Raw genomic sequence first — 18,657 nt, 5'->3', positions numbered from 1 at the left:
ATGTGTTAAGGCATAAAATAATTCCAGGTCTAAAAGAATTAGGATAATGGCTGGGACATAAGACAAAACTTGAGTAGTCTGTTAGAATCAAGTCGCTAGGGATGATGAATAATCTTCTATATTAGTAAAAGATGTTAGATAAATAATGTTCCCTCAATAAGAGGGAGGACACTCACATTTTCTCCTTTGTCACCTTTGCTGCCTTTTTGTCCCGGTTCACCAATTTCACCCTATATTTGAAAGATGTGAGTTAAAACTTTCCTCTAACATACCATACATGCCATTGCAGTATCATAATCGTCATTGGTAAATTATTAAAATTTATCTTTAAGATCATTATGTGTTATCATTTAATGCCACTGTTAAAAAGATAACATTCTAATTTCTTTCTGCTTTAACTTCTTAATATTGACTTATTTATAGTATAATGAAAATAGTCATCTTAATGTTGAGAAATGGTGGGACTGAATTTATAATTTAAAAAATCAATTATGTCTCTAATATCACCAGTATTAATAACAGAAATGTACTGATTTAAAGAAATATAATTAAAATATAATTACATATAAACCTCAAATCATTTTTCTTAGTTTTTCAAATGCTAAAATGATACACAGTTTCATAGTGCTGCATCACAAATTGTTTTACAGTACTTATAATAACATTAAAAAATATGTTACATTTAAACACTTAATACCATAGCCATACATTTGGAATAAGTAAGAGTCTTTACTTATATATTAGTAAGGGAGAAGAACAGAATTGTCAAGTAAGTATGCAGTTCAGTCTTTAATCTTACTGTGCAACGTATCCAAGACAAAAGGGGTAGGCATATACAAGTAATTATTTTCTTACTTTGTATTTATTTCAGAAGAGTAATTTTGGTATTGGCCATTTTTTTTTCTCATTGCCTTTGCTATTTTATTTCATTTTCCTGTTTATATACATACACTATTTTATGAAGTAGACACTAATGCTCAACCTCTTAAAACTCTTGAGTACATGAAAGGTGTGTGAAATTTTAGAAATCTAATCTACTTGGCATCTAATCTTAAAGATTAATTCCAGAATCCTTGAGAAAATACATTAAACTTTCTCACAGCATGAGAATAATGTGAATAAAGAACACAAACCTTGTCTCCGTCTTCTCCCGGGGAGCCAGCGGGACCAGCTGGCCCTGGGAGGCCTACAGGACCTTGTACTCCATCTCTCCCTGCAGGGCCTTGGGGACCTTTTTCTCCCTGTATTGAAAATCCAACAGATCATTAAGTTGCTGTAAGAAACCTATAAATTAGTTGTTAGCTACAATTTTTTTAAGTACAGCTACAACAGTCATAATCTAGCTTCCATATTCAACAAAGAAATGGTTTAAAGTTTTTAAGGAAAAAATTCAAATAACAAATGATAACACAAAACAATGTTCTTTCTTTACTAAGAATACTGTCCTTTTTAATCATTTATGAATCTCAGGCTATGGTCCACAAAATAATTAGGATTCAACTTAGAATTTTTCTTTTAAACATGTAGTTGCTGAGCAAATACGACCTATTGCCAAAACAGATGCCTAATATTTGTTTGTTTGTGAAAATGTGCTGAGCTTCTACTCCTCTTCAGTCTGTCACTGAAATAGTTGTGCAGTGGAAATATGGTTAAAAAAAGTAATAAAATGTATTTGCTTGTATCTTCAACTTTATAATATGCTTTATAAACCTTATTGCAACTTTTTTTATTATTATTGTACTCCTTCATTTACAGAAAACACAGATCAAGCATTTCAATGACCATTTAGCAAACTGATTCACTCTCTTTTTTTTTTTTTTTTGGCACAAAGAAATGTCACAGATGGACCCCAAGATCAATCAGAAACTCCTAAGATTCATCAGTCATCACTGGTTGACTCCTACTTTTAACTGTTTCCTGGATTTTCCTAGAGTTTGATGTTTTAATTCACTAGTGTTTTTACTGATTCAAATGACAAGGGTATTAGTTATTTGTTTTCTTGTTATTTTTGACAATAGCTTTATTTTATATTTAAAAATTTATTAATATTATGTAATTAAAAATAGTACATTGAGGGCTAGCTGGTAGCATAGTGGATAAGGCAGCTAGATTTCACATGGCTGACATTAAGGTTTGAGTCCTGGACGATCCTAAGGCTTGAAAAACATGTGGACACATGTGCATGCATGCCCCAAATCCTGAGAGGAGACATGGAGGAGAAGGGATTGTGTTGTGGTTATCCTCACTAGCGAGTGATTTCTCACTTTTCTTCTCTCTCTCTGGCAAGTGCATGTACCCTGTAACAAAACTGAAATAAAATAAAATGATGCCTTGATAACAAATGTAATGAGGACGACTTCTATTTCCAATAAAGAATGCTTTTTAAATTTAAAATAAATAATTTCCTAAGCATCAAAATATCATCAGTTTTGCACAAGATGGTATTTCTGTTTTTACTCAGTAGCTTTATCTTTTCTTTTGTTAAATAAGCAGTGAACCTGAGTCCTTAGATCCTGTCTTTGCATCACTTCCCTCAACTCCCATTGCCATTTCCTGCCCCTTTATAATTACTTAGCTTGATCTGCTAATTATCTCTTGAATATACACTTCTCTACCATTAAAAACCTTTCTCCAAAATACTAGAATCCTGGGTCTGAACTATTGAAATAACCTCCTGCCTTCTTCCACAATTATTCTCACTTCCTTCTAATCTATTATTCCATGCACTGTAACCAGGAAGTCAATCCAATCAGATAATATTATCTACATCCTTAGGTTAATTTACTAACTTACTTTTCAAAAATAAAGCCCAAGCTCAGTGTGGCTTACAGTGACCTGGCTCCTACAATCTAGCCTCATACAGCCTTTGCTCTTTACATTCCAACTCCTCTAGACCTTTACTCAATCCCTTAAACCTGATGCCATTCCCAGTCCTGCCACATGGATTGAGCACATATTTCTTTGTCCTGAAATGCTCCAATGAGAACTCATCAAACAGTTAATTCTTTCCCATCATTGTTTTGTCTAAGAAAAGTCCCCAATTCTAGCTCAAGTTTCTCTGCTATCAAGTTACATACACCATTTTTCTTCATATTACTAACTAGAGTTTGTAATTATACATGTAGTTAGTATTCTTTGCTTATTATCAGACAATAAAGGGCAAGGGCAAGAAGAGTATCTTTTTTTTTTTTTTTAAAAATTTTTCCACAGTGTGCCTGCACTCCCTGGAGAGAAGTAGAGACAGAGAGGGAAAGTGAGAGATCACCCACAGGGAGTATGGCCACACCATAATCCCTTTACTTCCACTCTCCTCTTGTAATTTTACACATGTGCCTGGCATAATTTTCAAACTGCAGGATCCAGGACACAACTTGCTTTTGGCCATATGGAAATCTACTGCCTTACCTCCATGACACTGCTAGACTAAACAGTGTCCTTTTTTTAATCCACCGTATACCCCCCATTGATGGCCCAGAGTAGCCACACAAGGAACATTTGTTGAGTTAATTAGTGACAACAGTTATTTATAAAAGAAAATTTTTTACTCTGACTTATTATGTGTCATATTATATTCATATTTTTAAAAAGTGCACTAAAATTACCATTTAAACATATCCTTGATGTCACCCTTTATTTTCTTCATTCAAATACTGTATTTCAAACCTCCCTATTCTCAAAAAGCATACCATGACACTCACAGTGAACTTCAGTTCTTTAAACACAAGAGCTAATCCAGAAATTTCTCCTTAATTTCTATTTCCTTGCTAACCTTAACTCCCAAAATCAGTTCTTTTATAAGGGATTGTGTTGTGGTTATCCTCACTAGCGAGTGATTTCTCACTTTTCTTCTCTCTCTCTGGCAAGTGCATGTACCCTGTAACAAAACTGAAATAAAATAAAATGATGCCTTGATAACAAATGTAATGAGGACGACTTCTATTTCCAATAAAGAATGCTTTTTAAATTTAAAATAAATAATTTCCTAAGCATCAAAATATCATCAGTTTTGCACAAGATGGTATTTCTGTTTTTACTCAGTAGCTTTATCTTTTCTTTTGTTAAATAAGCAGTGAACCTGAGTCCTTAGATCCTGTCTTTGCATCACTTCCCTCAACTCCCATTGCCATTTCCTGCCCCTTTATAATTACTTAGCTTGATCTGCTAATTATCTCTTGAATATACACTTCTCTACCATTAAAAACCTTTCTCCAAAATACTAGAATCCTGGGTCTGAACTATTGAAATAACCTCCTGCCTTCTTCCACAATTATTCTCACTTCCTTCTAATCTATTATTCCATGCACTGTAACCAGGAAGTCAATCCAATCAGATAATATTATCTACATCCTTAGGTTAATTTACTAACTTACTTTTCAAAAATAAAGCCCAAGCTCAGTGTGGCTTACAGTGACCTGGCTCCTACAATCTAGCCTCATACAGCCTTTGCTCTTTACATTCCAACTCCTCTAGACCTTTACTCAATCCCTTAAACCTGATGCCATTCCCAGTCCTGCCACATGGATTGAGCACATATTTCTTTGTCCTGAAATGCTCCAATGAGAACTCATCAAACAGTTAATTCTTTCCCATCATTGTTTTGTCTAAGAAAAGTCCCCAATTCTAGCTCAAGTTTCTCTGCTATCAAGTTACATACACCATTTTTCTTCATATTACTAACTAGAGTTTGTAATTATACATGTAGTTAGTATTCTTTGCTTATTATCAGACAATAAAGGGCAAGGGCAAGAAGAGTATCTTTTTTTTTTTTTTTTAAAGATTTTGCCACAGTGTGCCTGCACTCCCTGGAGAGAAGTAGAGACAGAGAGGGAAAGTGAGAGATCACCCACAGGGAGTATGGCCACACCATAATCCCTTTACTTCCACTCTCCTCTTGTAATTTTACACATGTGCCTGGCATAATTTTCAAACTGCAGGATCCAGGACACAACTTGCTTTTGGCCATATGGAAATCTACTGCCTTACCTCCATGACACTGCTAGACTAAACAGTGTCCTTTTTTTAATCCACCGTATACCCCCCATTGATGGCCCAGAGTAGCCACACAAGGAACATTTGTTGAGTTAATTAGTGACAACAGTTATTTATAAAAGAAAATTTTTTACTCTGACTTATTATGTGTCATATTATATTCATATTTTTAAAAAGTGCACTAAAATTACCATTTAAACATATCCTTGATGTCACCCTTTATTTTCTTCATTCAAATACTGTATTTCAAACCTCCCTATTCTCAAAAAGCATACCATGACACTCACAGTGAACTTCAGTTCTTTAAACACAAGAGCTAATCCAGAAATTTCTCCTTAATTTCTATTTCCTTGCTAACCTTAACTCCCAAAATCAGTTCTTTTATAAAAAGAACTATAGATAAGACATATTTCTTCTCACCTGCCTTCATTATAGTATGCTTAAACTCCAGTCAGGGATCATTTGCCATTTATTTCTTTTGATTCTGGTCAGTGTGGAGTTGGGAAAAATCCTTCAATTAATCTGCACAATTCTAAATTTATATGTGCCCTTTATAACTTTTCAAGATTTCCTAACTCTTCCTTCATTCTGAGTTTGTTGGCCCACAACCTACACAACTGCTAGAAACATCCATTTCTCCTTAAGCAGTCAGACCTTTTTCACCACTTCTGCCCCTCTATTAACATTCATAAGGTCAAAACCTGATCTTAAAAGATTGAAAGAATCATACACACACGTCTGTCCTTTCTTTGGCTTCACATAGCCTTATATGGATCAAAGGATCCATCCTTCCTTTCTCAAATGTGATTTATGATTTTATTTCCAGGTTTCTTACTTTTTTATGACAGTTCTGATTCACATACTGATAACAATGATGATGATCATTATGATTAGTCGCTGAATACTTACCACAATTCTGCAAGTCACTTTCACCTAATCCTCACAAAATAACATAATTATCTTTCTTCCCCCAAGATGACTGTCGCCTTTTCAGAGATGAGAAAACAGAGGACTGATGCTAAATAACGATCAAAAATCATAAGCTAAATGACAAAGTTGAACTCCCAAGCTAATTCTGACTCCAAACCAGTAGCCTAGGTCCCCTTTTTTCTTTTAATTAGTTAATTAATTTATTTTACAGTCAGTCACTGAACATCACAGCATACAAAATGCGATTTCCCATCCAGAATACACTGTATAGTGGCTTTATCAGACATGTTATTGTCAACAAATAATTTTTCTTTTTTTGTTTCTTAGGCATATATATGCCCCCCCCCTATTTCTCACCCTCTGCCATTTCCTACCCTCCTCCCACACTTTCTCTGGTATCTGCAGTTTCTTTCTATTCTGTTTTTTCCTCCACATTTTACTGAGTCACAAAATATCTTAAATAATCTACTTTTAATAGTAAGTTAAGCTGATATATACATATCTATGAATACATGTTTGACTTTAGGCTTGAAATTCAGTGCGTAGAATGAATATACTCTAAAGTAACACCTAGTTAAGGCTATGTGGCTTACTGTGGTCATTAAATAGGTATTTTTTAAGATTTTTTTAATTTCAAGAAAACCAGCTTTAGCTTTAATAAATCAAAATAAAAAAATGTTAAGAGAACTTTGCTGAAGACTTAAAGCTAGGAAACAGGTTGAGATTCTGTTGAAATATTAGGTACAAGGACCTGTCAACTCAAGAGAAGACAAAAATCCTTAACTCTGGAAAGCAAAGCATAAAAGATAATCAGTAATGTTTTAGTCAAAAGTCATAAAATTCTACTACACCAGTTCAGTCTCATGTATTTTATTTTCTTTTGCGGTCTGATCTTTCTGTTTACTTTTATTTCCTTAACTTCCTCACTTTCTATTGATTCTTTCTTGTTATTGGTAAAGTAGGTACATATTAGGTCTTTGGGAAAGTTGTGACATTTTTCTATGCTAAAATTGGCCATGACTTTCCCGACGGCCCAACATATGTCCAATACAATGATGAGGCGATGCAGTCAGTTTCCCGAGTTCTTCACTTACTGCCCACCTTGTTTTAAGCTCTGTGATTTACTTGAAGTGATCTACATGTAACAACTTCAAAATCCATTTTCTTTCTGAACCCCATGTAATTACTCTGAAGTTACGAATGTCCAGAAGGTCAATTCTCCTGTTTTTCCCAGCTTTCAGTATTCTCAATCTTTTATAATACCAACTAGGGGAACTCTTTCTCTCCCTTGGCCTTTCTGGTGGCATGCTGCTGAAAGTAATTTCATACACACACACACACACACACACACACTATTTTATCACTCATGGACTCTTCTACTGTCTCTCTCACTGGATCCCTTCAGAATTTGCCAACATCATGATTCTCCATAAACAGTAAGCCTAGACCTCTCTGTTCTCCTCCCTAAGCACTGCCTCACATTATAATCCAGTAACCTGACTCTAAACACTACTCCTATTCTAAATCACTCCCAGATTTAATATCTTGGCACTGTTCATTTTCTGCAATTATATACACACATGCTTGAATTTACAAGTAAGCATATGCAACATAATTTTTCTAAAATCCCTAAGTCCTATTACCTAATTTGTTCATGGTTAATACACCGACTTCACTGTATTTGGGACTAGCTTTCTTCCATTTCTAAAACTGTCCCTGGAATAGACATATAATTAACACAGCTTCCCATCTATAATTGCTGACCCAGTGCCTCAATGCAGTTAATGGTTCCCCCCTAAAAACTATTCTCCAAATCAAAACATTTCTATCAGTGTAGTAGGTTGGAAGAGGTTTCAGCTCCCTGCTTAAATGAGGAGAGTTTCTAATCTGATGGATTGCTTTAGGGACACTGATCAGCTTGCAGCCATCGCCGAGCAGGTCATGTACATGTGTACAGCTCTTGTTCTCCACTTTCCCCTTCCAGGCAGCCAAGTGGGAGGTAAGTGGACCAAGGACTTGCCTTCCTCAGGCCCCATCTTGTCTTTCTCTTTCTTCATGCACGCCCATGGTTGCTGATGATTATGCAACATTATTATAACATGAGCTGCTCGGAGGAGGTAAGACCTGAAACTAATATTTGGGAACAGGCTTAGCAGTAGGCTGCACTTAACATTTTTACCTGTGTTCCAGTTTTTACTGGACTTCTGCATGGATATCCATGGATACTTTCTCCCAACTCTCTTCCAACCACTTCCTACTGCAGTCCTTGAGCAGACACCTCACTCAAAATACTTCCTAGCATTTAGTCGTTCCAAAGAACTATTTGTTGAAATAAAAGAACAATGAACTCTTGGGGTTTTTGTTGGTGGGGCTGAGAGAGGAGGACAGGTGAGCATGCCACTGCCTATCACTTCTCTAGTCATAATTTAATTAATTACCAGTGAAATAGAGGCCCTAGTTCTTGTTCTTACAATGCCTTCTGTCAATAATTCCTTATCTATCTCACCAAATTTATTTCTTATTATCACTTTCAGTACTTCTCCTTATTAATCTTTGCTTCAATAGTTTCATAAAGACAAGGTATTGAATCACTTCCAAATCCAGCATTCAATATATCCTTTTTATAGAACTCTTAACTTTTCTTTTTAAAAAAAATTTCAGAGGACATGTTTGCTCATCAGAAAGAGAGCTAGAGAAGGAAAGCAAGAAAACAATGCCACGGAGATGGTTATGCTGCAATTCCTTCTCCTCCCTTTTCTTTTTTCATGCACCCACATGTGCCTGATGTGTTTTTCAAAGTGCTGAGTCTGAGACTGGAACCACACAATCAGCCATATGGGATCCAGCCACCTTAACCTGGCTTACCCTGATCTCCTGACTTCTCTAGTTAGTATGTTTTCAATTTGTATAAAAAGCAATGTATGCCCATTTTATCTGTGTGTATTCTTTATTATATTATGCTGAGGTATGTGAGCCCTAGATTTTTTAATGCACTCATATCAGAGGACTTGAATCTATTTCCATTCTATCTCCTTTCAGGGCCCAGTACAATACAAAAAACTGGGGGTATTTTTTTGGAGAAGTTTTTGCTATAGGGTGCGTGCACTCACCAGAAAGCGAGAGAGAGAGACAGAGAGACAGAAAGTGAGAAATCACTCCCTAGGGTGGATGGCCACGCCACAATCCCTTCTCATTCATTCTCCTCTTGGGATCTTGGGCACACATGCACACACACTCGGAATGAGTTTAAGCCACCATGTCCAGGACTAGAATCGCGGTCGGCTACATGGGAGTCCAGCAACATAGCCATTATGCTAACTGCTGGTCCCACAAAAGATATTTTTTTAAGAATAATTCTCGGGATATTTAAAGTGTTTTTTCTGTCATCCAAAAATTTTATCCTTAGGAGGCATGGGACGTTCTAACACACTGTTTCTGAAATGTAATGGATTACAAAAGAAAACAATCTTTTTAATTTAATAACTGCTAAGGTTCAGCGTATCCTCTAGAAGGCATGTCTTAGAAACCTAATTCTCAATGCAACATTGTTGAGGGGTGGGGTATAATGAAAGGTTATTAGGCCATAAGAGCAGAGTAAATGAATTAATTACCCTGTTACAATGGAGTATGTTTACTATTCTGGCAGTAGGTTTGTTAAAAAGGGAGAAGTTCAATCCTCTCATCCACTGTTTGCCTTTCTGACATGCATTATTTCAGCCTGAAGGCTTTCGAATGCCAATCCCTAATCTTGAACATCCTAGGCTTTGGAATCATGAACCAGTAAATTTCTGTTCATTATAAATTCCCCAGCCTATGGTATTCTGTTATAGAAACACAAAAAGAATTGAGGCAGGAACACTTGAATGATATCCCAGACAGGGTACTGAGGGAAAATGAATAAACAATGAAAGCAATCAATTTGCTAAAACTGAAGTCTTTGTGATAAAAGTATTTCATGCCATAAGTTTTACTGAATTGCGTATGTCAAGACAACAGGTATATGGCATGATTAACTTATATTTCTGTGTCACAGGTAGCACACTGTTTTATCTATAAAACATTCACTGAACCTGTTTGTGTCTTACTCTTGGAGTTCGAGAGAATACTTCTTTAAAAAATTGATATGATTAAACCAAAAGCCAGAACAAAAATAGAGAAGGGAGCACGACAAAGAAACATAAACATAATGAATAGAATAGAGTCCATAATCATCCAAATATAAAATTTTAAAATCCAATAAATATAAGATGAAATAATTGATCAGATGTTTCCCATCTCGCTCACTGAAGATCAAAGCTCAAATTACATGAGAAAAGCAGCCACTTTTTGTGGGTTTCCTTTACAGACTGTGGAAATGATTGGAATTGAAGTTGCATTACAAGAAATGTGAAAAGTTCACACTTTTTAATATAAAGCGGCAAGGTATAGTTTTAATCAAAACTCCCAATTTTATATTTTAAAGGGAGCAAAATGAGAAGCCTTTTACATTAATAATATTACTCCCTCACAGGTATTAGGGTTTTATAAAGTGTGGAAAAAAATGTCATTCACTTAATTGAATTTGAAATTTTCTCTATTATAAACATAAAAGAAGGTATGTTTATATGCCAGGCACATATGCAGAGAGAATGCAGTGGGGTATGAAGAGCTGATATTCTTGAATAGAAAGGAAGCTGTGTGGAGGAGGATAATATCGTTTCTCCTTGACATTACTTACAGGAGCACCTTTCTCTCCTGCTGGGCCAGGAGGACCCTGGGGTCCTGGACGCCCTGGCAAACCAATCGGGCCTGCTGTACCTGCTGATCCACGCTCTCCTGGTGAGCCCTGGTACATGGGAAAAGAAGGGAAAGTAAATATTTTGTTATTATGATGGAAAATGTGATACTGGCTTAAAAGTCAGTTATTTAACAATACAATCTTAGCATCTAGCAACTCATATATAAAAGTAACTTTAGATAACAGAAAGATCTCAAGGAGGAACAGTTGTACTGACTATGTGAGAGATTAATTTCCAGCCCCAATACTAATTAAGCTCAGACATTATGTTTAGAAGATATCACCAAAATGAAAAATATTTCAAAATGACACATATTTAATATTTTATAGATATTATACTTTTCATCCAAGTGTTCACAGTTGCGCACAATGGTTTACAAAACATTTATCCTATACATAACTCTCAATATACTTTTCTCCTTATAGTCATGGGATGGCAGAGTACATTCCCTACATTAGTATTTCTCCAAGTGATTTCTGGGTTTCACTTTATATTTACTGAAGAGTTTTTAAAAAGTAAGTGTAGAAATTATCATTGGATTAGGCTGTAAGTATAACTTTCTACATAATACAGTCTGATAATTACTATGACAGAGTTTGGACTTTTTCCAGAGAGTAGGCCTTTAAATTTATCTTAGAAACTTTAATGGACCATAGGGTCTTATTATTAAAATTTGTGAAATAGTATACATCTGATTAGGGCTGTCCAATTAGGTTTCAAAAAAGATGTCATATATCTTTAACTAATTTCTTTTAAAAATATCTCATATATAAAAGTTCCTGAAAATGACATGAGACTACTACCTTCACATTATCTGTTTCAATACCTTAATAAAGCATTATCTGAAGCAAGAATAAAGGAAATACAAACATATACCTACCAAGTTAAATAAAGCTATAGAATAATCTACTTATTACATTTTATTTAATGAAAGCTAACAAGAATATTGCCTTCGAATTAGATTATTAGATAGGTGATTAGGTTAAAACGTATCATTTTATTTCATGATTAAACTATCTGTGGAATATTAGAAATATAATTATTAGCACTTTTCTTAATAATTAATATGCTTAGATAATAATACTTCATTTTGAACTCACAGAGGAAATAATTCTCTCTTAATAATTAACATATTTAGGGGACCAGCAGTTAGTGTAATGGCTATGTCACTGAACTCCCATGTAGTGACAGCGGTATGTGTCCCGGAACCGGTGGCTTAAACTCACACAGAGCACGTGTGCATTTGTGCCCAAGATCCCAAGAGGAGAATGGAGGGGAAGGGATTGCAGCATGGCCATCCCCCCTGGGGGGTGATTTCTTGCTTTTGGTCTTTATCTTTCTGGTGAGCACACACACCCTATAGTAAAAACCTCTACCAAAAAAAAAAAAAAAGATTAACATATTTAAATAATAATACCTTTATTTAACTCTCACAGAGAAAATCATTTATAAAAACTGGAAAAATATATTACTTTATAACATTTATTTTCTGATATTGTACTTACCATTTATTAGAAATATTTTTTATTATACAAATGGTTATTGACTTGATGCTAATATTTTTATTAGCTAAGGAACTAATAACATATGTTCATCAGAAAAATGCTAATAATACCAACACTATTTATTTATATAGTGTTTTAAAATTACAAATCAGTTTCTACTTCACTTGGTCATTTTCATTTTACAAAAATTTCAGAGAATTGGTCATGGAGTTGTAGTATCTGTTTAAAAGATGAGGGAACCTGTGGCTAAAAGAGGTCAGCTGTCCTCATAACCATGTAAGTAGTTAAGGAAACACGGACCTTGGTCTCTACTCTGTTTTCTCCACAAAGCTACCCATTGGTTCTCTCTAATGAGGAAATCAATAAATCCTAATAGCTGTTTACAGGGAATTTTGTTAAATTCAACACCTGTGTTTAAGCTTATTTATTTTTTCCCATGAGTCAGAGAGAAACATAAATACAGACAGCAACCTGACAGGATGCCATGATCCATCCCAGCTTCAGCCAGCCCAGATTACGGCACACACGTGCCTGGAACACTCAGGGTGGTCTCTGGGTAGAACTTTCCCACATGGGTCAATCTCACAAAGCATTATATTTTGCTGCTGTGCCACGCCACTGTCCCGTCCCTATGCCTATTCAATTTTATTGAAACGTTCATTGACTACAAAAGGTTGACAAATAGATTTACTAATTAAGTTTCTGAAATTATTTTGCAGGCTAAATGCATAACCTACATAGAATTACTTTTTATTTAGCTGATTCTCTAAATTTCTTACTATTAAAATATTTTTTATTGAAAAGAATCAATAATGAGTTATAAGTGTTACCCAGGTAGTAGACTTCTTATGAATAATTCCAGAGGCCAATACAGAAGAAATATTAAAAAAAAAAAGAAAAGTCCTCTAAGTATCTTACATTCAAGAAGCACTTCCCTAAAAGTAGAAAAAAAAAAAAAAAAGAAGATTTTCCTCTTTTAGTAGGAGAGAGGGAGAGGAAGACGTGAGGGAAAGATTCAGAGCAATAACAAAAAGAACAAGATCCTTAAAACTGAGAGATATGCAAAGATGTTCCTTGAATTACTAAAAAGAAAGAAAAGGAAGTTCAGTAATAATAGTACCCTTTTTTTTTTGATCATCAGAAAAAGACAGGATATAATGCCAGGGTTATTCCATTTTATTCAGGTTAAAATTAATACTCCTCCTAACCATAAATGTCTAAAAATCTGATTTATTGAGGATCAAGGTACATACAAGATAACTATATTATATGTTGACTGTTTCATTTTTAAATCTTAAATTGAATTACTACCATTAGTTTTATCAAAGTTAATGTAAGCCTCCAGATTAAGCACTGAGCTATTTTACTTCTAATTCACTATACAAAAAGAGTTGCATTTTTGATTTCTCAGCCCATGATATTTTCTCCCTTTAATCCTGTTTAAACCACAACTGTTCAAAGACAACCTAAGGATGATATCACAGTAGATGGGAAGTGTAAGATGAACAGCTCAAAGACTAGAATGGTAAAGGGAAAGCTAATATGAAGAGCATTTACTATTTTCCAATCATTAAGCCTATTATATTGTACTAAGTACCTTGTATATTTAATATACTATAATTCATGCATGATTTGTGTAGTTTTCAGGTTGAAATCATATGGCTCAAGGCCTATCCTGTTGTTTAAACTACAAGGTTTTTGTTTTGTTTTGTTTTGTTTTTGTTTTTGTTTTTTTCTACAATACTCAGTACTTTACAATGGTTAAAAAATGCGTTTCTTGGACCAGCAGATGGCATAATGATTACATGGCTGGACTTCCACGTGGTCGAATGTGGTTTGAGTCCTAGACCTGGTGGCTTAAAACTCACACTGGGCACATGTATGTACAAGCTCAAGATCCCAAGAGGAGAATGGAGGAGAAGGGTTTGTGTCATGGTCATTCTCTGTGGGCGGTGATTTCTCGCTTTCTGTATATCTCCAGTGAGCGCATGCACCCTATAGCAAAAATCTCTCTAAAAGAAATGTTTTTCTTGACTCCTTGTATGCATTTAATTCACATACTATGCTAAATTTTAATACATAGTTGAAATATAGCAATTGAAGGCCAGTTTTACCAGAATAAGCTCATATTGTTTGAATACTCCCTAAAACAAGAAAACTTAAAGGAATTGATAAACATGCTTATCACCCTTTTCCAAATAGTCATTCTCCACAACTCATTTAAACATTTGAATGTTGATAACAATTTATTAGAAACCCTGTTCTTTGTCACTGCTGTTTATAAATGTATTTATTTAATTTTTACATAGGGCACATGTGCTCACCAAAGAGAGACAGAGAAGGAAAGTGATAAATCATCCCCCAAGGGAAATGGTCACACCATATCCCTTCTGTTCTACTCTCTGAGAGTTTTGGACACACACGTGTACCCAAGAGAGTTTTCTTTTTTCCTTTCTTTCTTTCTTTCTTTTTTTTTATAATTTTTTTTTAGAATTATTTTCTTTAACTTTATTTATTTACTTTTTCAAATTTGAATAGACAGGGACAGAGAGAGAGAGAGAGAATCAGAAAGCAAGCTGCAAGGTCCAGGACTTCAACTGCGGTTGGCCATGTGAGAGTCTGGTGTTTTAACCACCATGCCACCTGCTGGTAATCCCCCCAGCATATTTTTCAAGCCCCTGGGTCCGGATTCAAATAACAAAGTCAACCTTGTGGTATCCAGCCCATCTGCTGGTCCTACAAGTTTATTTTTAATTTTCGACTTCATTTAATAATCATTTTCAGTTTCAATTAACTGTTTAACACATATGTCACCCAAGATACTATGGGACTTTTTCATCATGTTGCACCCCTGATTTTATTTCTTCTTTTTTTTTTTTTTTTTCTCTTAGAGGTTTTTGCTATAGGGAGTGTGCACTTGCTGGAAAGGCAGAGAGAGACAGAGAGACAGACAGCGAGAAATCACCACCGCCCCCCGCCCCGGGGGGGTTGGCCAGGCCGCGATCCCTTCTCCTCCATTCTTCTCTCGGGATCTTGGGCATGCACGCACATGCACCCATTGTGAGTTTAAGCCACTGGGTCCAGGAATCAAACTGTGGTTTTCACATGGGAGTCCAGCGACATAGCCATTACGCCAACTGCTGGTGCCCTGCATCCTTGATTTTAAAAGTTAAGCATTTTTACTTCTCTATGCTGAACTCTGAGATAGTTTAGTTAAACTTTTTTTGTGAATATATCTATCCTTGCTCTTCCAAAAAACATATTCATTCACACATACTCAGTAATAATTTCCTTTATATTTTAACATTAAAAAATTTGTTACATATATTACTTGCATTTAATCAGTATACTTCTGTATGCATATGATTTTTTGAGCATGAATAGAGTGTATATTATTCCAATCAAAGATATTGCAATATATATTTTCATCACCAGATAACTTCATTTTTGTGTCTTTCAAATGTCTTTTTTTTCCATTTCCTTTTTCTGTTTTTTTTTTCCATTTCCTTCCCTCCTACTCCCTTTTATCTGCCCCCTCCTGTAGTGACTAGTATCTACAGTCCCCTTCTCACCCCCGCTTATTTTATAACTTCCAATCTCTCAGTTTTTGCCATGGAGTATTTTATATTATATCTCTCACTGTCTAATACAATATTTTTACCTCTGAGGATTTGGCTATCAGGTGCTGACCTTCTGACATGAAAAGTCTTTGGTCTTTTCTTATGCTATTAAAATTCTTGCCATTCTTTAGATTCAGATCAATAATCATCTTACCAAATATTTTTATTTCTCTAAGAATTAAAAGCATGAATATCCTTTTAAGTATTTCTTACACAGTCTAGCCTATCACTCAATATCTTCTACTATTATTCCCTAAATGTATTAAAGCAGCATTTGGTACTAAATTTTGTCTTGTAAGTATCTCCATGCTCACTTCATTAATAGTCCAAAGAATAAATATATATTGCACATGCTGCATAATTATAATATAAATAATAAGAGAAGAACATTATAAATTAATAATATGCATTTGTCTTTTTATAAGTTATGTGAACATGTTGTATACGTTATTGAACTTGGGCTCTAAATGTACTCATTTGTTGTCAATAGAAATTTTCCATATTTGCAGGAGAACATCAATTGAACGAGTGTTTTCTCTAAAAGATGTGATATCACAATTAAAAGAAATATACCAGGGGATTTCAAAAAGTACATGCAAAAATGGCAATAAAATACAAGTTAATATTGGTGCAAAACATTGTGAAATTCATGCATAGTTTTTTTAATAATACATAATTTCCATAAACATTCTGAAGAACACTAGTACATCTTCTAAACTGAATACATATCAAATATGATTCATTTGTAGCATGAAAATAACAATAATTCATGATTTATGGTTAGAAATGGGTGTTTATTGAATTTATAGTAAGACATGTTTCATATTTAAAATTAATCAATAGATCTCAAATAATTGTTTTAATGCATCTCAAGGAGAGACAGAATGCTGATTCGAATCTATGACAATGTGTATAATATGTAAGTATTATATGTGATTTTTCTATTACAAAGCTTAACTATTTTAATTTCTCCCTTAGAGCATTCATAAGATTAAATTTCAGACTGCGGTGTTGCTTGTGGAAACCACATTAAAATTAATAACAAAAATATATTACTTTCCTGTAGTTAAAATATTGCTCATGATCTTGTCACAACTCATAAACTTTGAAACAATGGATAAAAACAAGAAGAGACTTTTTCAATGTGTATTTGTGCCCTAAGGAATAACTGCAATTTCCTACCCTATTAGTTATTTCAAACATATATATATACCCAGATATCTGTAATAGCAATATGCTCTGCAATGATTTCATACACCTATAAATGAAAAGTGAAAATCTCTGTTGGTACCTTTCAATTTAGAAAATGATATAGCAAACTTGCAGATCTTATTTAAATATTCTTTGGTCAGCTTCAAAGGAATAAGCCTTGAATCCTTTAATCCCAGTTGAATTACTGGAGAAGTCCCATTTTAAAAAATGAAAACATAAACTTGATATTAAAAAGGAAGGTATTGTTTACACATTCAACAAAATCATAGTGAGAATTTATTCTCTTGTGACATTAACTGGGAATACAAACTATATTATGGTAGGTATTGGCACTTAAGAAACTCATATTGCAGATACATTTTTCCCATAAATGGTAGGCACTTACATATAATATTATTTTTTTGCACTGCTGTATAGTCAGATACAGTGAAGAGAACCTCATAACTACCAGATAAATAGGCAATAACATCTACAATATATGTTTGGATTTAAACGTAAGTTAAATAGATAATGATCAGCTTGGCAAAGGTCGGGATTTCTGTTTGCTCTTTTCAATGATCCCAAATGCTTTGAGTAGTTATGGACACACAACAGGCCTTAAATGAGTGTGTGTATAGAACATGCTATCTTTCTCTTTCCAGCACTGGAATTAGTAGCATTCTGATCTTGAGCAAACCATCTATGGCTTGCTTTTCTCACCAATACAATAGGGACAGAAATATTTGTCACCAAGTTTTTTGATTTTTAATATGGCAATATATCTAAAGTTTTTTAAACAATGTGTATCTTAAAATATGAATGCAATGAGTGTTAGAGAACTGTACATATATGGAAGACTTACTGCTGAGTGAAGCAAGCCAGACTATGAAGGAGAGGAATTATATGTCTCCACTTAATATATACCAAGTGTCCACAGTCTGTGACTGAAACTAATTGACTAAAGGATACAGAAACACAGTATATAGATGTAAATACCAGATACACTGTGTGTGAAAGAGGAGGGTTTGAGGAAGGACATTTGGGGGAGGGATAGGGAGGCAAAGCATTAATGGTACAAAGAGGTGTGGTATTATCTGTTGAAGATATTTTGTAGTTTTATCAACTGTACTAGGGAGTAATGTTCACCTGTTGAAATATCCACTTTGTAAGATAAATAATAATGTAATTGAATGTATGGAAGAAAATTAATTGAAAAAAATAATTAATTAATAAAATAAAAATAGCTATATATTTAAAAATAGCTATATAATCTCAAATTATTGTAGAAGTGAAATTTTATTATAAATTTCAGAGGGCAAATATGCTTACCAGAGAAAGACAGAAACAGAGAAAGCTATAGGGAGAAAGCACCCCTCACTGGCACATAATCATGCTGCAACTCCCCCTTCATTTCTCAGTCCCATTAGGATTTGGGACAGGCTCACATACAAGCCAAGTGTGTTTTCTAGCTTCTGGGTTTGGGATTTGAACTACTGTCATTCATAATGGGATTTGGCTTCCTTAGGCACTAGGCTATTGAGCTTGCCCTAGAAGTAAAATTGTCTAGTAGAGAAAATTAAGATCCAGAAGATCATATGGTATATCTAAGGTCATACTCCTAAAGGAAGGGGGTAGGCCTTTGTC

General features: G+C 34.5%; 1 protein-coding gene across 2 annotated transcripts in view; it reads right to left on the bottom strand.

Annotated features, from left to right (window-relative positions):
- COL11A1 (collagen type XI alpha 1 chain) overlaps positions 1–18,657 on the bottom strand; it is a 237,181-nt gene that overhangs the window by 69,154 nt on the left and 149,370 nt on the right. For both annotated transcript variants that reach the window (XM_006162840.3, XM_006162841.3), the window contains exons 42-44: positions 10,637–10,744; positions 1,134–1,241; positions 177–230 (exon numbers count right to left, since the gene is read on the bottom strand). In XM_006162840.3, the coding sequence (XP_006162902.1) occupies positions 177–230; positions 1,134–1,241; positions 10,637–10,744 (270 nt within the window). The remainder of the gene's footprint in view (positions 1–176; positions 231–1,133; positions 1,242–10,636; positions 10,745–18,657) is intronic.

Source organism: Tupaia chinensis, unplaced genomic scaffold, assembly GCF_000334495.1.
Source record: "Tupaia chinensis unplaced genomic scaffold, TupChi_1.0 Scaffold140874_1, whole genome shotgun sequence".
NCBI lineage: Eukaryota > Metazoa > Chordata > Mammalia > Scandentia > Tupaiidae > Tupaia > Tupaia belangeri.
The sequence above is the reverse complement of the archived record's forward strand: the minus strand, read 5'-3'. Positions and strand labels throughout refer to the sequence as shown.